We start from the raw sequence: 27,788 nt of genomic DNA, 5'->3' as shown, positions 1-27,788 counted from the left end.
CAACCACATGGTGTGATACATTTGTCCACAAAGAAATCACAAGACCCTAGGCATGGGAGCAGAAAGCAATTACTTCTGTTTCCCACCAGAAACCCTTCTGTGAAGGATGAAACTAAATGTAAATGACAAAAGAAAGGATGAGTGTAATGCTACGTTTACTTTTTAGGTTCCATTAAAACACCCCGGACGGTGGTCTGTTTGAGCATCTGACTAAAATAAGGCATTTATTTTTTATTTTTTAATTTTATTTTTATTTGTTTTTTATCATTCAACTTACATGTCTTTGGAAGATTGAAAAGTGCTAAAAAAATCATTTCAAGTGGAGATGGTATATATATCAACCAGTTCTTAACCTATTTACTGAACAGAAATCTGTTCATGTATTTAAAAGAGAAATAATCCTTTTCATCAACAATAAAAATTTATTACTTTGCATCAGAATAAACCTTTAGATCTCAAATTAGTTTCCTTTAACATTTTCTGTTTATTCTGAAAGCTCTTATAGATTGGACAAATTCATAGAATACCAATCTTAGACAATCACAAGTGTTTTAGAATTTAACAAACATCTGTTGAGAGCTTAGTATGTGCAAGCCATACTATGAAGAGCCATGAGAGGTTAAAAAAATATAATTTTTTTTAATAAGTTTATTTATTTATTTATTTGGCTGTGTTGGGTCTTCGTTTCTGTGCGAGGGCTCTCTCTAGTTGCGGCGAGCGGGGGCCACTCTTCATCGCGGTGCACGGGCCTCTCACTCTCGCGGCCTCTCTTGTTGCGGAGCACAGGCTCCAGACGCACAGGCTCAGTAGTTGTGGCTCACGGGCCCAGTTGCTCCGCGGCATGTGGGATCTTCCCAGACCAGGGGTCAAACCCGTGTCCCCTGCATTGGCAGACGGATTCTTAACCACTGCGCCACCAGGGAAGCCCCAAAAATATAATTTTAAAATGAGGTCTCTGTCTTGAAGGATTTTGTATTCTAGTAGAGGCAGCAACACAGACATGTAAATACCTGATAAAAAGTAAAAGGCAGGCAGGAGGGGCCTTGAGAGGAAGATGCTTCTGGCTGGAAATCAGGGAGAGTTCATGAAGGACGTAGGTTCTAGCTCCATGAAGCAGACCCTGTACCCCTTATTTTGTCATCCCCGTTCTTAGCACAGTATCTGGCACATAATAGAATTATTAAATTCAGTGATTTTAAAATAAATGAATAAGTTGGTCTTAGATGGTAGGGTATGAGAAGTAAAAGTAGAAGTGAGAAAGGATAATCTCAATCCAGCTTGATTCAGAAAATATCAATTGTCATTTACTCCGGGTGGGGCCCTGTGACGGGTGGGGAGAACAGCCAGTGACAAAGCGTGGAGACAGGGAAGCTCGGTGCAAAGTCCATGGGGTGCTCAGCATTACTGGGTGTGGTGGGTGTGGGAGATAAGGCCAGAAGAGTAAAGTGGGAACAGCATTTAAAGGATCTTGAGGGACTTCCCTGGTGGCATAGTGGTTGGGAACCCGCCTGCCAATGCAGGGGACACGGGTTCCAGCCCTGGTCCAGGAGGATCCCACGTGCCACGGAGCAACTAAGGCCGTGCGCCACAACTACTGAGCCTGAGCTCTAGAGCCCGCGAGCCGCAACTGCTGAGGCCTGTGCGCCTGGAGCCCGTGCTCCGCAAAGGGGATGACGGGCCACAGCAGTGAGAAGCCCGCGCGCCGCATTGAAGAGTAGCCCCCACTCGCTGCAACTAGAGAAGACCCACGTGCAGCAGCGAAGACCCAATGCAGCCCCTCCAAAAAAATAAAAATAAATAAATAAAAGTTCTTGAACGCTGAGGGGTTTGAGGAGAAAGATCCTCAAATGTGTCATTATTGTCTGTATTTTTACATAAGCAAATATTGGTTGATAGCTGATCATGTTTATTTGGCTAATATAAAAAAAGACTAGTTAGACTTAAGAATACCAATTTATTCATTTAGATACATTTCATATTGCAATATGCTAGAACCTGCGATTGTTATTTGTTTCTGTGTGTTTCCAAACCCCGTGAGCAGTCTAAAGCAGCAGAAAAATGTCTTGTTTGTGTTTGATAAGGAGCCAATTCTAAAATGATGTTTGGACACATAGACCGGACTAATTCTGTTGCAAAAGCTCATTTCTAAGCATTCACAAAATTTACAGATCTAATTGCATTGAAGGGGTGTAGTCCTAGCTCTTCCTTAAAATAGCTGTAGATCCTTGGGACAAGTTGCTTCATTTATATAACATGTACAAGCAATATGTACATTTTATACGTCTCTACATCTCTACACCTACAGCTACGTCTCTTCGGCTATCACACTGTGTAGGGTATAGCAGAAAGACTCGAAAGACTCTTTGGACTTTGGCATCTGACAGATCTGGTTGGAAACACGGCAATATCACTTTCTAGCTATGTGTCTTTAGGTGAATGGCTTAACTTTGAACCTCAATTTCCTCATGTACAAAATAAGAGTAACATTTCCTAACTCATTATGTCTGTGATAAACTCATAAGAGCACTCATTACTGAGCAATTGCTTTATTACTGAGCAATTGCTATGTATTTTCCATTTGAGGAAACTGAGGCACAGAGAGATTAAGTAGTATACCCATAGCCACACAGCTAATGAAAGGCCAAGCTGGGTTTCCGGTCCAGGCTGACTCAGAGTTTACCTTCTCCACCTCTGTCATTCTGTTTGTAAAGGTCCCTCCACTAATCTACCCTATAGAATGATGCTTGATAAATGCTCATTTCTATCTTTATCTCCCGGGGCATTTGTGAAGCTAAAATGGGATAGTACTTTGACCTTTTCAAAGTTCAAATATAAGCTATCCAAAAATAAGGAATTAAACAGTTTCAGGGTCTAAATTTTTAGAGTAGTTAGAATTTTATAACCATTTTCCCATGCGGATTATATTGATGATATAAGTTCAATGTAGAAAACTTTAAAAAATAAAGAAAAAGATAAAGAAATAAACCAAGATCATCCACAATCCCTAGAGGCAATAAAATAATTGGAATTTTAGTGAAGTGAATGCATTCTTCATTTCCCTGGTTTTTTGTTTTGTTTTGTTTTAGCAGTCCAATATTATGATAGGCAACAACCCTGCTTTACAGGCCATGTGGAAAATTTATCTCAGATCTTAAAATCAGTTAGTCATGACGTGTCTTAGGGTGAAAGTTATAATTTCTGTGAAATGCAAAGGCACAAGGAAAAAGGAAAAATAACATTGAACAGAATAGAAGAGGGGCAGAGTCTGGATTTTTATTGGGTGGCTTTTGAAGTAATAAGAAGTACATTTTTTCCTTAGATGTATTGCATAGTTAACAGCAAGGTTTAGAAGAGCAAAGAGGCAGCTGGTGAGGTCTTTGAATGAAGGGTTGTGAACATTCTTGGGTTCTTCCTGCTTGAAGAAGCTCATCTATTTGCAGCTTTGAATCAGCACCACTAAAATTTCAGTATCTAGTTATTGTGGCATTTGCCAAAACATATATCCCACACACATATAATGAGTGAAAATTGTACTTATTGCCTATCATTTAAGACTCTTAAATGAAGAAGACTAATAAAGTGAAGCGGTTAGTAAAGATGGAATTAGCACATGCTTGTTTCCGGATGTTGACTTGTAGTTGCTGTGGACAAGGTATCAGGAAGCTTCTGGAAGTCCAGGCTGTTCCACAGAGGAGAGGCTGAACTTCAAGGATGCATTCTACTAGGTTTATAAATGAATATCATCCAATGATCCTTTATGCTTGGAGAAACATGGTTTTAACAGGATGGCAACTAATCAACTTATCTCCGGTTTATTCACAGGAGTTTGAATAGAGAAAACCATGATGTTGCAAGCCCAACTGCACTGCTTGTGTCTCTTTGCACTTTACTTGGTAAGAGAAGAGAATGTTCTTTATTTATTTAGTAGAATATTTCCAGTCATCCTTCTACCCCGTACCAGGGAAGCAACGGCTATCATCATTTAAAAAATAGTCTATCAAAATGAACTCATTGCGAACAAAGGACACTTTGCCCCGATGGACTATTTTTGTTGAAATAGCTACAAGTCATATGTCCAACCTTCAACCAGAGATGTGCTTTCTCCTCAGCTCTTAAAAGCCAATGCCACTTCACAGGCAAGGTTTAAACAAATCCATCTACTTAGCTTTAGACCATTGCATACAGCTCAGGGAATCTGGAAAGAAAAGTATACTGATACATGTGTTAGTCTATGTCCCTTAATCATGACTTTTTTTTTTTTTAACTTTGACCATGAGAAATTACCACCAAAATTAAGAAAAGCATTTTCTCCATTTTTGACCCTTCTCTGCTCTGTACTTTTCTTCCCGTATATGGCTTGGAGTTTTCTGACCAAATTTGTGCTTAGTCACTTGTTGAGCTAACCCTATCGACTCGGGCTTCTAGAAGTTGGAGCTGGATGGAAACTGGGGAGACCAGATCTTAACCTCCGGTAGAGACAGGGATGCCGTCTTCACTCTCCTTATTAAGCTCATAAAGGTTATACACTTTCCAAATCTGTTGTATTATGAAGCAAGATTATGGGGAAGCATTTGCTTTCTCCTTAGAAGGAAGCTACTAGATCCTCATACCTCTAATCTTGGTTCCTTTCTTCTAAAACCCAAATATAACATATTGAATTTCAAGCTCCAGAGAGCCCCTGAGAGCCCACACAGTTCAAAATATTTAGAGTGAAATACAGCCAAACTTGTAAACCTACCAGAGCTTTCCCCTTGGGGGGAAAATCTGCAGTTCAAACCTTATGAGCAAGGTGCATCCTCACAGACCTGGGCTTGAAGCTTGTAGCTAAGACTGCCTAAGGACTGGGTCCAACATCCCCACTTGACTTCTCTCCTCCTCCTACCCTCTCAGATGTCCTTTGCTATCTATATTATCTCAGAATGGTGGTGAAGTCAGTGCCTAGTTCAAACTTGGCACTGCTATTGATCAGTGACAAGAACTTGGGTGAGTTACTAAGCTCTGAACCTCAGTTTTCTGCCCTGTGAAATGGGTCTAATAATAGTACTTGCCTTATGTGGCAATTAAATGAGATAATGCATTTATAAAGCCCTTGGATCAATGACTGGCACAGTCTAAGGGCTTGATAAATATTAGCTATTAGTATTACTACCACATTTTAAATATTCAGCATCTACACTCAAATGGACTCTGACCTCCATGAGGAGGACTGTGTTTTAATCATCTTTGCAGCCTCAGCACATAGCACAGTGCCTGGAACAAGTTAGAAATTAAATACATAATTATGGATTTATATTAGGAAACATTAGGAAACAACAGTGAGACCTTAAGAGAGACAGAAGATTCTGTCGCGATAATCTGACATCAGCAGGCTCATCAGCTTCTTGTCTGAGAAGGAGACATGCATTCTTCTTCCAAGATAAAGGATGAAAGTAAGTTTTCCTTTTTCCCTGCTCTCACCCCAGTGGGATTTCTACCTGGAGTAAGAAACACTGCCCAAACTGCTGCTGGCAGCAAGAGCCTTGCCCAGGAGACAGCCACGTGCACAGCTGTCTCTGGGTGAAGGAGGGAGGCTGAGACCTGTGTGCTGGGATTTCAGGGGCATTGGGACAGAGCCATTTCTCTTCTGCCTTCACCAACCCCTATGCCCAGACTCCCTCCTGTGAAGGCTGGAAGTTCCATTGGAGCTTCTTTCCTTCAGCATAAAGTTTTTTTAATCAGCAGAGGTAGCCATTTAAAGTGATTGCCAGTCATTTATTCTATACTATGAGTGGCTCTCCTGTCCTTTCCTGAGAACTGGTTCTCATAGGGGGTTAGAAACACTGCATGAACATATTGTAAGGGCACTGATGAGAGGGTTTGGGAAAGAGTGCTGAGTAGGGAGGCAGGGAAATCAAGGAGAAGCCAACTATTTTGGAGTTTTGCCTGGGACTATGCTTCTTCCGGAAGGAAGAAGAGCTGACATACATACTATGTAAACAATGCAGAGCACTCTTGCTGGAAAGTACAATGACGGTGGCTACTAGGCAGGCAGATCTGACAACAGCATGCATCCTTTGCTGGCCTGGAAGGCAGTGGAGCAACATGGTGCAGAGTTGGGGCTTGGTGGTCCAACAGAGCTGGCACCATCCCACAGCAGCACCAATTACATGTGCCTCTGCTGTGGGACTTCTCCAGAGCTTCCCTGATATTGTTGAGGATCAGAAGAAATGATGTGTGTGGAGGGTCTAGTTCCATAGCTGCCATACAGGAAACACTCAAAAATATCAGTTCCATTCTCTTCCTACTTGTCACCTCTTTATGCAAGATGGTGGGTTTTATTCTTCCAACTCTTTTCACAAATTTCCACCATAGCATTCTTCCCAATTATGGATGTATGACTTGATGACTCATGATGTGCCCATGCATTTTGAAATCTTTATAGCTCAGATAGCCAGGTTAATGGGCAGGAAGAGAGATTTGTTGCCCTGATACGAGAACCCAACCCAACTTTGAACATTGCAGCTGAGACTTATCCTTTATTTCTCATAGGTGAGTCAGCTCGTCCACCTGGGAAAAATGCAGGCTTATTTGTGAGGTTTGCCTGACTAATGTAGTTTTCCTATAGATGCCATCACTGGTGTGATCAGCTGAAAGATGGACTGCTTGCTGATGTGAGCAGAAAGTTGATGAAACCGTTTGCTGTTAAGCAGTAGCCCCTCAAAAAGCACTGCCCTTGTCCTGTACCAACCATGGCACCCACTTCTTGTGTCCTGCCTTCCAGAGGAACTGATGGAGCTGGAGAAGATGTGGAAAGGAGTGGAAGGGAGGAAGAGCCCCCAGAGGAAAATACACTTTGAGAGGAACTGATGAGCTAGAAGTCTATATAATTATTGTGTCAGTTAAGAATGCTTTTAGCTACAAGCAAATTTAGAGTGTCTCCAGTCAATAGGGATTTATTTTTCTCAGACAATGAGAAGCCTGCCGTGGGCAGTCCCGAGCAGGTTTAGCAGTTCTGTGATGTTATCAGAGATTTGGGCTTCTTTCTCTTTGCTCCACCGTTGTTTGAGCTGGTTTGTCCCCTCGTGGTTTCATGATGGCTGCCACAGCTACAGACATGAGGTCCATTGCTTGAGCAAGAAGAACAGGGCAGATGCCACCCACATCTGTCTTTCTTAATCAGGAATACAAAATCTTGACCAGAACCATTCCCCCACCTCCACCCAGACACAGCAGACTCCACCTTTTGTTTCACAAACCAGAACTGGGTCACTTGGTCACCCTCCTAGCAGCAAGGGAGTCTGGGAAAGAGATCACTTGTCTTCCCAAGGGAGAGAGGCTGGCGATGGCTGGGGTCAGCTAACCCAAGGGCCTGACACAACTCTGAGGGAGAGGAGACCAAATTCCAAAGTCCTCTGTATTCTTGTTTGTTACTATTTTTTTGTTGGACAACCCAGATCAACTTAAGATTCAATGAACCAAGGGATATAGTACAAGATCTTCTTCCCCATGATTTCATCCTAATTGTTTTTGGGTTATTCCCAGTGTTTCTATACAATAAGAGTGTACTAGCTCCTCATAAAGAAATGGAAAATAAATTCTCTTCTCGCCAGTTCTTCTTTCTTTTCTGGTTTTACCTGTCCAGTTCCCCAAACCATTAACTTTCCGTATCATACTTCTGATTCTAACCTATCCCACCCCTGATTCCCATAACAAGTAGGAGACCTAAAGAACCACTCGGGAAGGAGGGGGGACTGGCATCGGTGTGGGTGCTAGATCCTTCGTTCCAGAGGGTGCTCTCTGTGGGGGTTTACGGCTGGCTGTCCCTTCCTGTGTTCTGCCTGCTCCGCTCTGCCTCGCGACTCCCATTCGTGACCAGTCCTGGTGGGAGACGAAGGGATGGCAGGAACTACTGCTGAATGCACCCTCCTGCACATCCCCATGCTGCCAGCTTCCCACCCCCCCCGACCCCCACCCCAGGCTGTCTTGGCTGCTTTTGCTGGTGTGTAGTGGGGGTAGTGGCTAAGAGGGCCGGGTCTGGAGTTGCAGGTTCGAATCCTGCTTCCTGCACTACCTGGGCAAATTTCTTAACCTCTCTGTGTCTCAGTCTAATCACCGGTGAAACAGAGCTGGCAATAATAATCTACCCTGTAGGGTTGTTGTCGGGATTCAATGTGTTTAGGACAAAGCTCAGCATATACTAATTTAGCAAGTGCGAGCTCTTCTTGTTGGGTGCCAGGCAAGCATTGTACTAAACACGTCTACATATTTTTTCCCCTTAAAAGTTCAATTGTCTTTGAGGTGCCTGAACTCTAGTGTGCTGGGAATCTGCCATGGATTTCCTTATAAACCAACAGGAGTGGAATAGAGGGGTTTTAAGAAGCTGGTGTAGGGCTTCCCTGGTGGTGCAGTGGTTAAGAATCCACCAGCCAATGCAGGGGATAGGGGTTCGAGCCCTGGTCCGGGAAGATCTCACATGTCGCGGAGCAACTAAGCCCGTGCACCACAATTACTGAGCCTGCGCTCTAGAGCCTGCGAGCCACAACTACTGAGCCCACGTGCTGCAACTACTGAAGCCCATGTGCCTAGAGCCCATGCTCTGCAACAGGAGAAGCCACTGCAGTGAGAAGCCCTGGCACCGCAACGAAGAATAGCCCCTGCTCGCCGGAACTAGAGAAAACCTGTGCACAGCAACGAAGACCCAATGCAGCCAAAAATAAAAAAATTTAAAAAAAAAAAGAAGCTTATGTAAAACCATGTAGAATTTAACAGCATAGTGGCATTGTGGGAAGATCATGAACTTTCCTTCAGTTAGAACCCAGTGTGTGTGCCATGTCAACTGCTTATGGGTTTTACTCTGGGCAAGTAGCTAACCTCTGTGAGCCTCATTTATAAAACGAGAGTGTTAATTTCTCCCCACAGGGTGATTGCTTGAATGGTTAAATGAGAAAAGCAGTGCTAGGCTCTAAGCAAACCATTTTGACATAGTAGAGCCTCAACAAATATTAGATCCCTTCCTGCCTGTTTTGACTAGATTTCACACTGTTTTGAGCCCGGTTAGAATCTTAGGTTTCATATATCAGTCCTGGAACCATAAGAAAATCAGCAAGTGACACATATACATTCATAGTAGATGGTGATGCTAATTTTCTTTTTCTTTCTTTTTTTAACAGACAACTGGATATGGCCAAGAGGGAAAGTTTAGTGGACCCCTGAAGCCCATGACCTTTTCTATTTTTGAAGGCCAAGGACCGAGTCAAATCATATTCCAGGTAATGGCTGCTCTTGATCACTGTCATCTTGATTTTGCAGGCTCTCTCAGCGGACTTTTACTCCTTTATCTACCGTACACCCAGAAATAAAATATAGGCATAGTAGATCTCATTACCAAGAATGATTTCAGAAGCTAAGTTAAACACAGAGATGAGTGGCTTCAGTGTTGTAAGACGCTCTACCTGACATCCTCATTCGGACTTCCTCAGTGGTGCCTGGGGCAAGTACTCCCATCTCTGGGGTGGGGACCTTGGTGCCTGTAGACTCCGCCTCTTCCCCCAGGGTGGGAAGGGAACCTGTCTCTGGAGTGGCATGGCCATCTGAGTATCTGTCTCTTCAATGAGCTGGCTGCTTGAAGCATTTGAAGATGAGGGTTCTCTGGATTAGCGCTGGAATGGCCTGCTTTCCTCACCGCCTCCTCTGAGCCCATCCCTGGGCCCTCACCCATGGGTTGGACAAGGCACACTGGGAGGCAGTCATCTCATTTAGTTAACTGAGAAAAGCATCAGATTGAGGGGTGGACTGCAAGAGACTTCAGCTTTAAGGGCACTGAAATAATCCCGGAAATGTAATGGAGAGAGGGAGAAAAACATACTACTGCACGGACCAGAAATCCCCTGGGCAAGCCTGCTTGGCCTTGGAGTGGTTGAGGATACTTTGATGAGCCTCTGGGTGTGCCCATGATCTCCCATCCCATGCACTGGGGGAGCAACAGAGGGTTGCTAAACTACCATCTAAGGTGGATGCCTTCTGTTAACTGTCCAAGCATTTGTTTTCGGCAGTTCCTATCCACAGAGGAGAGACTGAAAGCTGCCTCATCCCACCTTCTCTCATTTGGTACCAAATTAGTGCCAAGGGGCTCCATAGTATGAGCTGCTGGGGGTGCACGTGTATCTCTGTGCCCTGCTGTGGGTATTTTAGAGGCTTTGACCTCTGCAGTCAGGGAAGCCGCCACTGAGCGAGCAGCAAATGCTTTGAGAGCTGGAGGCTAATAAGAGAGGAGTGTCCCAGCAAAGGCACAGCTTGGACACCTGTCCTGTGCTGGGAGAGGGCAGGGCATGCCCCGAGTTTTGGCAGAAGGCCAGCAGAGATCCTAAAGGAGAAGGTAGGAGAGGAGGCTGCAGAGACAGGAAGGGTCCTGACCTCTAATGCTCTTAGATTTTCTCCTCAAAGCAGCGGGCCTGAATCAAGTTTCCATTCAGGGCTACAAACTGGAGGGGGGGCGGGAAACAGAAGAGGTTGCAAAGGAACTGGTTGGGAGTCTATGGCAGGGCTCACACAAGAGGTGATCTCGTTAACTAACTTTCTTTCCCTTGCCAGGGAGCACTTAGTTATAGATATCTCGCTTACATTAAAAAAATTCTGTTCAAGATGTAGAGAACAAACATATGGACACCAAGGGGGGAAAGGGGGGGTGGGATGAATTGGGAGATTGGGATTGACATATATACACTGATATGTATAAAACAGATAACTGATGAGAACCTACTGTATAGCATAGGGAACTCCACTTTGCTGTACAGTAGAAACTAACACAACATTGTAGAACAACTATACTCCAATAAAAAAAATTCTGTTCATTTGTGTATTTTTATGCTTCATAAGCTGGTAAGAATGCTGTGGGCTAGGCACACGTTCATCTTTTTTTTTGAATTTGATATATTCTTATTTATTTTTATTGGGGTATATTTGCTTTACAATATTGCATTAGTTTCTGCTGTACAACAGAGTGAATCAGCTATATGTATACATATATCCCCTCCCTCTTGGACCTCCCCCTCCCATCCCACCCATCTAGGTCACAACAGAGCACCGAGCTGAGCTCCCTGCGCTATATAGCAGGTTCCCACTAGCTATCTATTTTACACATGGTAGTGTATATATGTCATTCCCAATCTACCAATTCATCCCACCCCCCTATGCCCCTGCCCCGTGTCCACATGTCAGTTCTCTATGTCTGTGTCTCTATTCCTGTGTTGCGAATAGGTTCATCTGTACCGTTTTTCTAAATTCCACATATATGTGTTAAGATACAATATTTATTTTTCTCCTTCTGATTTACTTCACTCTGTATGACAGACTCTAGGTCCATCCACATCTCTACAAATGACCCAGTTTCGTTCCTGATGGTGCCTATTGTTACAAGGCACTATGCTGGGACTGAGGATACAAGATGACCCCAACACCATCCCTGCGCCCAGTGAGCTCATAGGGTAGTAGCTCTACCATTGAGTAATCCATTAACTCAAAATGGATTAAAGACCCAAATGTAAGACCGAAACCATAAAACTCCTAGAAGAACACATAAGCAGAACACTCTTTGATATAAATCATAGGAATATTTTTTGGATCTGTCTCCTAAAGCAAAGGAAATAAAAGCAAAAATAAACAAATGGAAACTAATTAAACTCAAAAGCTTTTGCACAGCAAAGGAAACCATTGACAAAATGAAAAGACAAACTACGGAATGGGAGAAAATGTTTGCAAATGATGTGACTGATAAGAGGTTAATATCAAAAAGATAGAAAGAGATCATACAACTCAACATCAAAAAGCGAACAACCCAATTAAAAAATGGGTAGAAGACCTGAATAGACATTTTTCCAAAGAGGACATGTAGAAGGCCAACAGTCACATGAAAAGATGTTCAACATCATTAATCATCAGAGAAATGCAAGTTAAAACCACAATGAGATATCACCTCACACCTGCCAAATGGCTATCATTAAAAAGAACACAAATAACAAATGTTGGTAAGGATGTGGAGAAAAGGGAACCTTCATGCACTGTTGGTGGGAGTGTAAATTGGTGTAGCCAAGGAAAATAGTGTGGAGCTTTCTCAAAAAACTAGAAATAGAACTACCATATGACCCAGCAATTCCACTCCTGGGGTATATATCTGAAAAAAATGAAAATACTAATTTGAGAAGATACATTCACCCCAATATTCATAGTAGTATTATTTACAGTTGCCAAGATATGGAAGCAACCTAAGTGTCCATCAATGAATGAATGGATAAAGAAGATATAATATATATATATATACATATATGCACACACACACACACACAATGGAATACTACTCAGCATAAAAAAGAATGAAATTTTGCCATTTGCAACAATGTGGATGGACTTGGGGGGTATTATGCTTAGTGAAATAAGTCAGACAGAGAAAGATAAATACTGAATGATATCACATGTGGAAACTAAAAAATAAAACAAACTAGTGAATATAACAAAAAAGAAAAGACAGATACAGAAAACAGAATAGTTGTTACCCGTGGGGGGAGTGCAGGGGAGAGGGACAAGATAGGAGTAGGGGATTAAGAGGTACAAACCATTATGCATAAAATAAATAAGCTACAAGGATGTCTTGTACAACACAGGGAATACAGCCAGTATTTTGTAGTAACTATTACTGGAATATGACCTTTAAACATTTTGAATCACTATGCTGTACACCTATAATTTATGTAGTATTGTACATCAACTATACTTCAATTTAAAAAAAGGCCAAAATAAAAAGTAGGTTACATAGCAAAAAAATAAAATAAAATCTGGAATATACAAAAAAAAAAAAAAAAAATAGCATACCATGCTCTCTCCATCTTCTTATGTGGAAATGATGTAGAAAACCCAGCCTTGGTAAGATGTACTTTGGGCTCTTTATTACAGTGGTGGGAAGGAGTTGTCCCAGTTCCCTCATCTGTATCACTTGAAATGTTCTTACCTGAAGTCAGGGAGGCCCAAAGCAAGCTTTTTGCCCCATGAGGTTGATCCTTGGGTTATTAACATGTCCTCCAAAAAAGAAAAGAAACAAAGAAAGAAAGAAAGGAAGAAAAAAGAACTAAACACCTACAGACTTCTTTCACTGAGGATTTTCAACTGTCCCCAGCTCTGTACTCTCAGGGGCTTCCAGATCTAAGGATAGTATGATATATATCTCAGATACGTAATTTTTTTTCTTTTTTTTTTTTTTTTTTGCTTCAAAGAAGTAATTTTATTTTATAATTCTCCCCATTTTTTAGTTACTTAGTACTTGATTTTTAAAACTGCACATTAAAAAAATGATTACTTTAAAAATGAGAGTTGAATACAGGACTTTGGAATAAAGAGGTCAGGAATACCGAATAAATTGAGTCCGTTTTTAGTTTTGTTCATAATAATTAAAGATGATTCAGCAACGATGGCCATTTTACGCAGCTCATTCAGGAGGGCTTCTGGTACATGCAAGTGCATGAACTTGATACAGAGGAGGATTTCACGAAGTTTTAATGACGACTAGAAATATCATAAGGTGACTATGGATGATCTATAAACACCTGTTGTTGTCACTGGACAGAGAAGGCTTCCAGTTTTCCAGTTCACAGCTGGAACCAAGCTCTTGGATCTTCCACTCGTCTTCACTGGCCAAAGGAAAATTTGTAATGGCTGATATTTTTTCCTTACAATTTCAATGAAGCCTTAGATTGGATCACATGAAAATGCCTCTGCGTATCTTCCAGAACTCCCCAATACCTTCCTTAATAGCATATTCAGCACAGTTCTTGCACTCTTGGGGTGTAAGTCCAATTAATGCTCTCCCTGTAGTACCAATTCCCCGATCACTAGTCAATTTTTTAACTTGAGCTTCTATGTAATGAGGAGATGCATAATAAAAATGGTCCCCAAGGACACTGTAAGCCATGTATTGAGAGCCTTCTGAGGTTTATGTAACTTCTTGATCTTCAAAACTCTCTACATTGCAAGCTATCTCCATTTTCCCTTCGTGAGGAAAAGCCATCGTTTGGACGCCCTTCAGTCCATTCACATTTGAGCCCCGAATGGCACTAGCGATCTCTTTTCCCAGAGCCAAGTCTTGAGAATCTATGGTAACATTGCAGTTCATCACATACGGGCTAGCTACGATCGATGCCTGATGTGAAAGTTTGTTTCTCAGTTTGAGGTTTCACTCAGCTCCTGCCTCCCGCAGATTGGCTCTCGGCTGCTCTAGCGGCGGCATGAATCTCCTCACGGCAAAGCTGAAATTCCAATTTTATTCCAACGCAACTGTCACAACGCCCTGAAGCAAGCTGTTAAACCACATCTTCGGGCAGGTGCAGCTCCCAGGTCAGGTTTAAGAGCACTGAAATCCCTCCTTGTGAACCAGCCCAGTTGCTTCCTTCTCTGGACAAGAGTGTGCTTCTCAGGCAGGTCAGCCTCACCAAAGAGAAACACACTGCAGCCAGGAACACGCTGGACCAGACTCTCAGCAAGGCTTCTGGCCACAGCTCCACACTCTTCCACTCCAACACCAGAGAGAGGGTAAATGGGAATCAGGTCCACTGCTCCCAGGCAAGGATGGATCCCCTCTTGAACCTCCATATCAATTGACTGGAAGGCCTCCAGGCAGGCAGCCAGAAGGGAATTGCCTAACTCAGCAAGAGAAGCTGCTATTGTAGTGACTGATCTGTTGCACTCTTGATCAGAAAATATATTGAGCACTGAGACCTCAGGATGTTTCTGTCCATTTTTTTTCAAGAAAAGCTGCTTTCGCTGCGTTCTCACCAATGTATTTTCTTCTGGCTTCTGAAATGTTTCATAAACAGGCAGCCAAACGGAGCCCCAGTCTGTGTCCTGCGCACACACCACCGTTGGCACTTTTAGGGCGGCAGAGGCTCTCCGAGGAGGCCGTAGTGCGAGGTCTGGGCAGACACCGGCGCTGGGACCCCCTGCGCGGTCCCGCCCAGGTTCTGGTGTGGAGTGGCCCAGACCCACGTGGGCCGAAGGGTAACCCGAGGGACTCGCTGAGGGCCCCGGGAGACTCCAGCAGGGGGATCAGCGTCCGCGGGCGGCGGGGCCCGGAGCGAGGGGCGGCCGGCGGCGGCGCTGCCCCGAGCCCGCCTCCAGCCTGCGACCACGCCGGCAGCTCCGCGGTTTGGGGGGACCCACCTGCGGGGGCGGAGGACGTCGCGGTAGGACGGCCTCTTTTTTCTCTGTGTGAGATATAGCTTATGTATCATAAGATCTACCCTTTTAAAATGTCCAATTCAGTAGTTTTTAATATATCACAAAAATGTACAACCATCACCACTATCTGATCCCAGAACACTTTCACCAGACTCAAAGAAACCCTGTACCAACTAGCAGTCACTCCCTATTCTCCTCTCCTCCCAGCCCCTGGCAAACACTAATCGACTTGCAGTCTCTAGAGATTTCCTTTATAGACATTTCATATAAATGGAATCATGTAACATGTGACCCTATGTGTATAATTTCTTTTACTTAGCGTAATGTTTTCAAGGTTCATCTATATTGTAGCAGGTATTAGTACTTCTTTCCTTTTTTTTATGGCTGATTAATATCCCATTGTATGAATATAATACGTTTTGAATATCCAGTTATCATTTGATGGACATTTATGGCTATTATAAATAATGCTATTATGGACATTCATGTACAATTTTTGTGAGGATATGTTTTCCATTCTCTTGGATATATACCTAGGAGTAAAATTTCTGGGACATAGTTAATTCAATTTTTAACTTTTTAAATAACTGCAAAACTGTTCTGCAATACAACTGAACCATTTTACATTCCCACCAGCATTGTGTAAGTGTTCTGATTTCTCCACATCCTTGCCAACACTTGTTACTTATCTGTTTCTTTATTGTAATGATAGCTATCCTAGTGGAGTAAAGTGATATTTCTCTGTGGTTTGGGTTTGCATTTCCCTAATGACTAATGTTAATATCTTTTAATGTGCTTATTGGCTATTTGTATATCTTCTTTGGAGAACTGTCTGTTCAAATCCTTTACCTCTTTTTAAATTGAATTATTTGTTTTTTATTGTTGTAAGAACCCTTTATATATTCTGCATAAAATTCCTTATCATACACATGATTTGCAAATATTTTCTCACATTCTATAGGTTACTTTTCACTTTCTTGATAGTTCATTTGAAGCACAAAAGCTTTTAATTTTGATGAAGTTCAATTTATTTTCTTTTTTGTTTGTGCTTTTGCTATAATATCTAAAAACCTATTGCCTCATCCAGAGTCACAAAGATTTATGCCTGTGTTTTCTTCTCAGTTTTAGAGTTTTAACTCTTAACATTTAGGCCTTTGGTCTATTTTTAGTTAATTTTTGTGCATGATACGAGAGGTAGGGATCTAACTTCATTCTTTTGCATGTAGATATCCAGTTGTTCCAGCACCATTTGTTGAAAACACTATTTTTTCCCCATTGAATTATCTTAGCACCTTTGTCAGAAATTAATTTGACCATAAATACAAAAGTTTATTTCTGTACTCCTGATTTTGAATCCATTGATCTATATGTCTGTCCTTATGCCAGTTCCACACTCTCTAGAATACTGTAGCTTTGTAGTAGATTTTGAAATCGGGCAGTGTTAAGTCTCCCAACTTTGTTCTTCTTTTTCAAGATTGTTTTGGTTATTCTGGGCCTTATACATTTTTATATAAATTTTAGGATCATCATGTCAATTCTACAAACAAGACAAAAGTAATTTTGATAGGGATTGTGTTGAATTAGTATCTCAACTTGGAGAATAGTACTATCTTAACAATATTAAGTTTTTCAAGTTTTGAGCATGGGATGTTTTTCCATTTATTTAGATCTTCTTTAATTTCTTTTAACAATGTTTCATAGTTTTCAGTTTACAAATCTTGTGTTTCTTTGGTTAAATTTATTCTGAAGTATGTTATTACTTTTAATCCTATTGTAAATGGAATTGTTTTCTTATCATCATTTTCAGATTTCTTTTTGCTAGTGTATAGAAATACAGTTGATTTTTTTTGTATATTGATCTTTTATCTTGCAACCTTACTGGACTTGTTTATTTGCTGTAAAACTTTTTTAGATTCCTTAGGATTTTCCATATGTAAGATCATGTCATCTGTGACTAGAGATACTTTTACTCATTTCTTTCCAATCTGGATGACTTTTATTTCTTTCTCTTGCCTAGGATTTCAAGTACAATGTTATATAGAAGTGACAAAATTGGGCATCATTATCTTGTTCCTGGTCATATAGGGAAAGCTTTCAGTCTTTCACCATTATGTATAATATTAGCTGTGGGTTTTTCTTAGATACCATTTATCAGGTTGAGGAATTTACCTTCTATTCCTACTTTCTTTTTTTTTAAATTTATTTAAACATCTGTATTGGAGTATAATTGCTTTACAATGGTGTGTAAGTTTCTGCTTTATAACAAAGTGAATCAGTTATACATATACATATGTTCCCATATCTCTTCCCTTTTGCATCTCCCTCCCTCCCTTTGCCAGTGGTAGTTTGATAGGGATTGCATTGAATCTGTAGATTGCTTTGGGTAATAGAGTCATTTTCACAATGTTGATTCTTCCAATCCAAGAACATGGTATATCTCTCCATCTATTGGTATCATCTTTAATTTCTTTCATCAGTGTCTTATAATTTTCTGCATATAGGCCTTTTGTCTCCTTAAGTAGGTTTATTCCTAGATATTTTATTCTTTTTGTTGCAATGGTAAATGGGAGTGTCTTCTTAATTTCACTTTCAGATTTTTCATCATTAGTGTAGAGGAATGCAAGAGATTTCTGTGCATTAATTTTGTATCCTACTACTTTACCAAATTCATTGATTAGCTCTAGTAGTTTTCTGGTAGCATCTTTAGGATTCTCTATGTATAGTATCATGTCATCTGCAAACAGTGACAGCTTTACTTCTTCTTTTCCGATTTGGATTCCTTTTATTTCTTTTTCTTCTCTGATTGCTGTGGCTAAAACTTCCAAATGTTGAATAATAGTGGTGAGAGTGGGCAACTTTGTCTTGTTCCTGATCTTAGTGGAAATGGTTTCAGTTTTTCACCATTGAGGACGATGTTGGCTGTGGGTTTGTCATATATGGCCTTTATTATGTTGAGGAAAGTTCCTTCTATGCCTATTTTCTGCAGGGCTTTTATCATAAATGGGTGTTGAATTTTGTCGAAAGCTTTCTCTGCATCTATTGAGATGATCATATGGTTTTTCTCCTTCAATTTGTTAATATGGTGTATCACATTGATTGATTTGCATATATTGAAGAATCCTTGCATTACTGGAATAAACCCCACTTGATCATGGTGTATGATCCTTTTAATGTGCTGTTGGATTCTGTTTGCTAGTATTTTGTTGAGGATTTTTGCATCTATGTTCATCAGTGATATTGGCCTGTAGTTTTCTTTCTTTGTAACATATTTGTCTGATTTTGGTATCAGGGTGATGGTGGCCTCATAGAATGAGTTTGGGAGTGTTCCTCCCTCTGCAATATTTTGGAAGAATTTGAGAAGGATAGGTGTTAACTCTTCTCTAAATGTTTGACAGAATTCGCCTGTGAAGCCATCTGGTCCTGGGTTTTTGTTTGTTGGAAGGTTTTTAATCACAGTTTCAATTTCAGTGTTTGTGATTGATCTGTTCATATTTTCTATTTTTTCCTGGTTCAGTCTCGGCAGTTGTGCATTTCTAAGAATTTGTCCATTTCTTCCAGGTTGTCCATTTTATTGGCATAGAGTTGCTTGTAGTAATCTCTCATGATCATTTGTATTTCTGCAGTGACAGTTGTTACTTCCCCTTTTTCATTTCTAATTCTATTGATTTGAGTCTTCTCCCTTTTTTTCTTGATGAGTCTGGCTAATGGTTTATCAATTTTCTTTATCTTCTCAAAGAACCAGCTTTTAGTTTTATTGATCTTTGCTATCGTTTCCTTCATTTCTTTTTCATTTATTTCTGATGTGATCTATATGATTTCTTTCCTTCTGCTAACTTTGGGGTTTTTTTTGTTCTTCTTTCTCTAATTGCTTAAGTGCAAGGTTAGGTTGTTTCCTTGAGATGTTTCCTGTTTCTTAAGGTAGGATTGTACTGCTATAAACTTCCCTCTTAGAATTGCTTTTGCTGCAACCCATAGGTTTTGGGTTGTCGTGTCTCCATTGTCATTTGTTTCTAGGTATTTTTTTATTTCCTCTTTGATTTCTTCAGTGATCACTTCGTTATTAAGTAGTGTATCATTTAGCCTCCATGTGTTTGTATTTTTTACAGATCTTTTCCTGTAATTGATATCTAGTCTCATAGTGTTGTGGTCAGAAAAGATACTTGATACAATTTCAATTTTCTTAAATTTACCAAGGCTTGATTTGTGACCGAAGATGTGATCTATCCTGGAGAATGTTCCATGAGCACTTGAGAAAAATGTGTATTCTGTTGTTTTGGGGTGGAATGTCCTATAAATATCAATTAAGCCCATCTTGTTTAATGTATCATTTAAAGCTCGTGTTTCCTTATTTATTTTCATCTTGGGTGATCTGTCCATTGGTGAAAGTGGGGTGTTAAAATCCCCTACTATGATTGTGTTACTGTCGATTTCCCCTTTTATGGCTGTTAGTATTTGCCTTATGTATTGAGGTGTTCCTATGTTGGGTGCATAAATATTTACAATTGTTATATCTACTTCTTGGATTGATCCCTTGATCATTATGTAGTGTCCTTCTTTGTCTCTTGTAATAGTCTTTATTTTAAAGTCTATTTTGTCTGATATGACAACTGCTACTCCAGCTTTCTTTTGATTTCCATTTGCATGGAATATCTTTTTCCATCGCCTCACTTTCAGTCTGTATGTGTCCCTAGGTCTGAAGTGGGTTTCTTGTAGACAGCATATATACGGGTCTTGTTTTTGTATCCATTCAGCCAGTCTGTGTCTTTTGGTAGGAGCATTTAATCCATTTACATTTAAGGTAATTATCTATTCCTACTTTGTTGTGTATTTTTTTATCATGAAAGGATGCTGGATTTTGTCAAATGATTTTCTGCCTCTATAGAGATACTCATCTGGTTTTGTCCTTTATTCTATTAATATGGGGTATTAAATTAATTGATTTTCATATGTTGAACCAGCCTTGTATTCTGAGATAAATTCCACTTGGTCATGATATGTAATTCTTTTTATATATTGCAGGATTCAGTTTGCTAGTATTCTGTTGAAAACTTTTGCGTCTATATTTATGAGATATTGCTCTGTAGTTTTATTGTGTTATTTTTTTTTCCTGTTTTGCATATAAGGATGACACTGGCCTCATAGAATAAGTTGGGAAGTATTCCATACTCTTCTACTTTTTGGAAGCATTTGTGAAGGTTTGATGTTAATTCTCCCATACTTGTTAGGTAGAATTCACCAGTGAAGTTACCTGGTCCTGGACTTTCCTTTGTGGGAATTTTTTTGATTACTAACTCAAGCTCCTTACTTGTTATAGTTCTATTCAGACTTTCTACTTATTCTTTGGTCAATTTTGGTAGTTTTTATCTAAGAATTCATCCATTTCACTTAGGTTGTCTGATTTGTGGGAAAACAATTGCTTATAGTATTCTATTTCATCCTTTTTATCTCTGTAAATTTGGTAGTACTGTCCCCTCTTACATTCCTGATTTTAGTTGTTTGATTCTTGTGTTTTTAAAAAATATATTTATTTGTTTATTTATTTATTTTGGCTGTGCTCGGTCTTAGTTTTGGCACGTGGGATCTTTTTTTTTTAGTTGCGGTGTGTGGGTTTCTTAGTTGCGGCATGTGGACTTCTTAGTAGTGGCATGCATGCAAGATCTAATTCCCTGACCAGGGATCAAATCCAGGCCCTCTGCATTGGAAGCAGGGAGTCTTACCCACTGGACCACCAGGGAAGTCCCTCTTGTGTCTATTTTTTTCTTGGTAAGTCCAGTTGAAGATTTGTCCATTTTGTTGATCTTTTCAAAAGACCAACTTTTGGTTTTGCTGATTTTCTCCTTTGTTTTTGTATTCTCCATTTTATTAATTTCCACTCTAATCTTTATTTCCTTCTGCTTGCTTTAGGTTAGTTTATTCATCTTCTTCTAGCCTCTTAAGGTAGAAGATTATTGATTTGAGATTTTCTTCTTTTATAGGCATTTACAGCTATAGATTTGCCTCCATGTACTGCTTAATCTGTATCCCATAGAGTTTGGTATGCTGTGTTTTCATTTTCATTCATCTAAAAGTATATTCTAATTTCCCTTTTAATTTCCTCTTTGACCTATTGGTTATTAGAGTGTATTGTTATTTCCATATATTTGTGGTTTTCCTACATTTCCTGCTATTTGGTTTTAGTTTCTCCATTGTGGTTAGAGAACATATTTTGTATGATTTCAATGTTTTAAATTTACTGAGACTTGTTTTGTGATCTATCGTATGATCTAGCCTGGAGAATGTTTAATGTATATTTAAGAAGAATGTGTGTTAGGATTTTGTTGGATGGAGTGTTCCATAGATGTCTGTTAGCTTCTAGTTGGTTTATAGTGTTGTTCAAGTCTTCTATTTTCTTGTTGATCTTCTGTCTGTTTGTTATATTCATTATTGAAAGTGAAGTTTTCGAGTCACCAACTATTATTGTTGAATTGTATATTTTATCTTCAATTCTGTCAGTTTTTGCTTCATGTATTTTGGGGTCTGTTGGTAGGTGCATATATGTTTATAACTGTTATAGAATCTTGATGGATTGACACTTGTATCAGTATAGAATATCCTTTTTTCTCTAGTAATAATTTTTATCTTAAAGTTTGTTTGTTCTAATAGTAGTATAGTTTAATTTCACCCTCATTTTGAAGGATCGTTTTGTTGCATATACAATTCTTAGTTGGCAGTCTTTTTCTTTCAGCACTTTGAATATGTCATTTCACTGTCTTCTGACCTCCATGAGAAATCAGCTGTTCAGTTTATTGAGGATCCTTTGTATGTGATGAGTCTCTGCACTTCCAAATTCTCTTTTTGGTTTTTTTTAAAATAAATTTATTTATTTTTATTTATTTATTTGTGGTTGCATTTGTTCTCTGTTGCTGCACGAGGGCTTCCTCTAGTTGCGGTGAGTGGGGGCTACTCTTCGTTGCAGTGTGCAGGCTTCTCATTGCAGTGGCTTCTCTTGTTGTGGAGCATGAGCTCTAGGTGCACGGGCTTCAGTAATTGTGTCATGCAGCTCAGTAGTTGTGGCTCGCAGGCTCAAGAGCACAGGCTCAGTAGTTGTGGCACATGGGCTTAGTTGCTCCATGGCACATGGGATCTTCCTGGACCAAGGATCGAACCCATGTCCCCTGCATTAGCAGGTGGGTTCTTAACCACTGCACCACCAGAAAAGTCCCTGTTTGTTTGTTTTGTGTTTTATTATGATGAGTCTAAGTTTGAGTCTCTTTGAGTTTATTGTATTTCGAGTTCAGTGAACTTCTTGGAAGCATAGATTAATGTTTTTCTCAAATTTGGGAAGTTTTTGATTAGTCTTTCTTCAAATAATCTTTCTGCCCCTTTCACTCTTCCCTTTTCTTCTATGACTCTCATTATGCATGTTTGCTTGATGATGTTCCATTTGCCTCTAGGGTTCTGTTAATATTTCTTCTTTCTTTCTGTCAGGATGGATAACCTCACTTGATCTATTATCAAATTCACAAATTCTTCTCCTGCTAGCTGAGACTTACTGTTGGGCCTTTTCTAATGAATTTTTCATTTCAGTTATTATGCTTGTCAACTCTAGAATTCTTATTTGTTTTTTAAAAAAATAATTTCCATGTCTTTATGTATATTGTCTATTTGGTAAGACATTGTTATAATACTTTAGTTCTTTAGAGAAAGTTTCCTTTTGTCTTTGAACCTGTTTAAAATAGTTAATTTAAAATCCTATTTAGTCTAGACTTCCTTGGGGACAGTTTCTGTAGACTGCTATTTTTCCTATATATGGGCCTTATTTTTCTTTTATTTGCATGTCTCACAATCATTTGTTGAAAACTGGACTTTATAAATAATATGATGTGGCAACGCCAGAAATCATATCCCATTTTCTTCCCAGGATTTGTTGTTGTTGCTGTTTATTTGTTTAATGACTTTCCTGAATTAATTCTGTAAAGTCTGTATTCTTTGCCATATGTAGCCACTGAAGTCTGTTTGGTTAGCTTAGTGTTCAGCTAATGATTGAATTAAGATTTCCTTACAAGCCTAGAATCAATAAGTCTTCCAGCCTTTGCCAATAGGCTCTGAGTACTTGTTGGGTACATCTTCAAAGATGTGGCAAATGGTTTACAACTCTGCCTTAGCCTTTACTTCCTGCTTGCACAGAGCCTCAAGGTCAGTCAGAGGTGAGAGATTAGGGCCAAGGTTTTTCCTGGGCATGTGTACAGCTCTACTTATGAATGTGGCCTTTTAGACTCCCAGAAATCTATTGGAGATTTTTGATGCTCCCCCAGCCCCTGCAAGGAACATCTTATTCTCAAGTTTTACCTTTTAAATGTTTTAGTTAGAGTCCTGTTTGCATCAGCTGTTATCACTGTCTCAGGTAGCTGCAGTGTTAAGCAACTGCTGATGATTATTTTCAACAAATTCCCCAGGAGGAAAATTGTTTGCAGTGAGTGAGCTCTGAGTTGGGTCAAATAAAGACAAGCTGCATGAGTAGGTGTTTCCAGGGAGCTTCCAGATAGGTTAGATAGTATCCGTTCTTTGGGGACAGGACTTCTGGGAAACTCCAAACTCCAAACTCCTTCTACCCCCTACATAGTACCGTGGTTGTGAGGCTGTTGGTTTTCAAGGCCACTGCATATCCTGAGAAAGGATGATGCCATTAGGGCAAGTCAAAGCAACTACAAAGCTTGGCTCTAACTGATAGTAATTTTCTTAAATAAACAGTCCTTGGATTTTGCAAGCATTTGGTTTATTTCCAAGGTTCTGAAAAAGTTGATATTTACAATTTTTGCCAGTTTCTCATTACTTTTATGGAGAGGGAGTTTTTGTAGATCCTTACTCCACCTTTCCATTGATTTCCAGGCTTTTTAATTAAAATGCAAAATAGTAACACTTTCATTTATTATATAAACAACATAATATCAACAAGCAAACACTCATAAAAAGCTCTTCATCCACAGTTCTACCCAGGTAACACATCAGCTGTTTTTTTTTTTAATTCCATTTCTTGCCAGCTGACATGAATACACTTGGTACTGTTACAATCATAGTCTAGATTTACTCATGTTCTCCTTTTGTTACTTTACACCGTATCATTGTTCTTTTGCTGATTCATAATTTATAGAATGAACATTTTAATGCTTAAAATTCATTGTCTATGTGTTATATAATTGTATACCTTTCTTTTTTTGACCATTTAGGAGTTTTCAACTTTACCACTATTGTAGGCTACTATACTACAAGCATGCAGTTTATTGTTTAAAAAATATTTCCTTACAATAAATTCTGTTTAGTAATATTTGCTATCAAAGGTTACAAACATTTTATGCCTCAAGTTATTTCCAAAAGGATTATGCTAATTTATATTTTCATCAATAATATGTGTGTTTATTTACATCCTTTACAACATTGACTATTAATGTTTATTTTTTAAATATATAAAAATATATTAAAAATTATTAATGAGGTTGAACAACTTTTACATCTGCTTTATTTTATGTAAATTTTCTATTCTTGTGGTCTTAAAAGTATTATAGCTATCCCATGAATAATCATTGGGATTTTCTTTACTTCTGAAAAATTAAGTGAGATTGTCATATAGAACTTTATCAATTAAAGCCAATTTTAAGTTGTTTTCCTTAATATTAAAATGTCTTTTAATCTTTGTTACAATTTTTAGAAGTACTAAATGACATCTTTTTTATCCTAGCAATGAAGCTACCCTTTTTAATGTTACTTAAAAGCTAGTAGTATTATAGCTTTCCGATATTCCCGGAAAAATCTCATCTAACTTTAGCTTGAATTTAAAGCATCTATTGGCTTTCGTCAATGTACTGAATTATGTCACACATTGTTTCTTAAGGAAAATGTATTTTGAATGTACATAGCTAACGTTCAAGCAGACTTTTAGAATGTATCACTTTAAAAGCTTAGAATTTCTTATTTTAGTGATTGTACAAATGAAAACGTTACCTGAAATTGGTGACTTACTACAAATTCTACAACATTGTTTTTCCTTACAACCTAATCTAATGTTTGCTTTTTCCCAGTTTAAGGCCAGTCCTCTTGCTGTGACTTTCAAACTAACTGGGGAGACAGATGACATATTTCAGATACAACCAGATGGACTTCTGTATCACAACAAAGCCCTGGACAGGGAAACAAGAGCTGTTCACAAACTCCAGGTGAACTGAGACCAGACAAAGAACACTAACTCTAATCTCTCTGAGCACTCTTTGTCCTGGAAGTATCACTGGCACCTTCTTCCCTAGCACAGAATCCTGTTTCAGCTCTCCTGACACTAATGACATGCTTTGCAAATCTCATTTGTCTTTTTTTAATTTAATTTTATTTTTTAACAACTAGAGAGGCGTGTGGCAAAGGTATCCTCTTTTTTAGGCTTTTTGACCAGAGTAACCCAATTTATATTGCTAAGGCTCTTAGATGGCATTACTCATCAAAATGAGTGGAAACCTGGATGGCACCTGGATCAAAATGATGGCACCTGGATCAAAACTAGCCAGTACTTCTCTGATATTTCACTGGTGTCTGCCTATGGCTGTTGGGTGGGCTCTGGACCCACAAAGAAGGCAGCACTGGTACTAGATGGAGCTCCTTTGGGCCTTGCAAGAAGCAGAAGTAATCAATGACCAAAGTCAGAGGCTGCCTAGAGAGACCCTTCTCTCTCTCTTTCCCCCTTAGTTTTCATGGTTTGTATCTCTCTCTGAATGATAGAGAGCTAATTGTGGGGAAAGAGCAAGCCAAAAGATTTCTGTTTAAGTTTTACTACTGGCTCTGCAGATCACCACTAAAATGCCTCTGTAACAGGACATATTTTCATACCCTCAAGGGTCAAAGTGTTCTTATTTTACTGATTCCAGCTATTTAGAAAAAAAGCATGTCTAGTGTCCAGCCAACCCCACTGCTGGAAAAACACAGTCATGATTAGATCGCTTTAACTGATAGGGCCTCTATTTTAGCAGCTCCCAATTTGGGCTCTTATGGGTGTCTTTCTCCCCTGTAGTGACCAGGTTATTGGTTATTTGGGCTCTAATTTCCTTCAAGTGACTTTTGACTGTGTGATATGAGGTCCAGACTCACCAAGGAGGTTTCCTTTTCCTGTCAACATCAGGTCTCAGCCCTGGATGCTGATGGCAATACAGTGGAGGGCCCAGTCCCCATCACCATAGAAGTGAAGGACATCAACGACAATCGACCTGTGTTTCTCCAGCCAAAGTATGAAGGTTCAGTAAGGCAGAATTCTCGCCCAGGTAATAGGCAGGAGCCTGGAGATATCTGTGGAAAGATGGAAGTGTAACAGGCAGAGGGGCAGATTTGTGTGGCTAACATGTGTAACTATCATTCATTAAGTACTTACCATCTTATTTAAATTTTATTTATCTTATATAAACTTCACAGCAATCCTCTGGGAGTTGTTTTATTATCCCCATTGCTCTAGGACACAACTTCTCCACGTTGGCACTATTGACATCTTGGGCCTGATCATTCTTTTTTTGTTAGGGGCTGTTCTGTGCGTTATAGGATGTTAGGCAGCATCCCTGACATCTGTCAATGCACCAGATGCCAGGAGCAACACTTCCCTTCTAAATTGTGACAGCAAAGACGTCTTCAGACATCGCCAAATGTCCCCTGGGGGGCAAAATCACCCCTAGTTAAGAATCACCATTTTAGGGTGAGAATTTAGAACACCTTACAGCTTTAGAACACTCTAGAACACTCTGGAAAGGTAAGCTTACTCTCCCACATCCTCCCAGAAATCCACACTCTCATGGTCACTGCTGGCTTCCAGTTCTTATTCTTCTCTGTCTTCAGCTCCTAGCTATGGCTCATCCCTTCACTCTTTTACTTTTCATTTCTACAAAAGCCCCTCATCAAAGCATAGGTGTGTGTGGCAGGTTTTACTGAAGATTTAGAGGAATGAAGGAGCATCATGTCATAACAGTGCACAAAATAAACATGAATATTAGAGTGTGAGTTCTCAGAAAGACTTTTGGCCATTTCCGTCAACTCACTGTCAAGCTTCCCTCTGGGTCACTTAATCGCTCTCACTCTTCAATGCCCACTTCCAATAACGCAGGAAGAATATTCCTTCCACTTTATTATGTGGAGCAATTTCACGTGTCTCTGCCCCTGAGGTTGCATACCAAAGGCTCACCACTAAACTCTGCCAAGTAATAATCTTCCAGGTCTTATTCTTTACCAATAGGGTTTTCTAATTCAGTGATTCTCAAACTTTTTGGTCTCAGGGCCCTTGTAGTCTCATAAAAACTATTGTGGACTCCAAGAAACTTTTGGTTGTATCCAGTGGTGTGCTGGTAAATTTTAATAGCTGTCTCTCTGGGGAGAAAAAACCCTGATTCGTAGAATTTGTCAATTTCTGTGGTATAAGTACTCTCACCATAACCTATTTTAAGCTACCACTGGTGTTAATAATTGGCTCACAAAATTTCTGAAAATTCAACTAGGTCTCACGAGTTGACTCCAATACATCACTGGCTATATCTATCAATATTTATCGTATTTGAAATTAAAACTGAGAAATTTAAAAATACTTATTTAGTAAT

At 39.6% G+C, this 27,788-nt stretch overlaps 1 protein-coding gene and 1 pseudogene across 6 annotated transcripts in view; one reads left to right on the top strand and one right to left on the bottom strand.

Annotated features, from left to right (window-relative positions):
• Window positions 1-27,788, top strand: part of CDH17 (cadherin 17) — a gene marked incomplete at its 5' end in the record, with an annotated part of 100,093 nt that overhangs the window by 18,850 nt on the left and 53,455 nt on the right. For 4 of the 5 annotated variants that reach the window (XM_082433420.1, XM_082433419.1, XM_082433417.1 and 1 more), the window contains 4 exons: window positions 3,823-3,893; window positions 9,150-9,248; window positions 25,254-25,388; window positions 26,336-26,474. In XM_082433420.1, the coding sequence (XP_082289546.1) occupies window positions 3,843-3,893; window positions 9,150-9,248; window positions 25,254-25,388; window positions 26,336-26,474 (424 nt within the window). The remainder of the gene's footprint in view (window positions 1-3,822; window positions 3,894-9,149; window positions 9,249-25,253; window positions 25,389-26,335; window positions 26,475-27,788) is intronic. The other variant, XM_082433421.1, reaches the window with a different exon arrangement.
• On the bottom strand, window positions 10,489-23,864 carry LOC309646736 (formimidoyltransferase-cyclodeaminase-like; annotated as a pseudogene). The gene is made up of 2 exons: window positions 23,804-23,864; window positions 10,489-15,180 (listed from the first exon to the last, which is right to left on the bottom strand). The product of its transcript is annotated as a formimidoyltransferase-cyclodeaminase-like (transcript).

The sequence above is a fragment of the Balaenoptera physalus genome (assembly GCF_965194825.1).
Source record: "Balaenoptera physalus genome assembly, chromosome: 17".
Classification (NCBI taxonomy): domain Eukaryota; kingdom Metazoa; phylum Chordata; class Mammalia; order Artiodactyla; family Balaenopteridae; genus Balaenoptera; species Balaenoptera physalus.
This window is presented reverse-complemented; position numbering and strand designations above follow the sequence as displayed.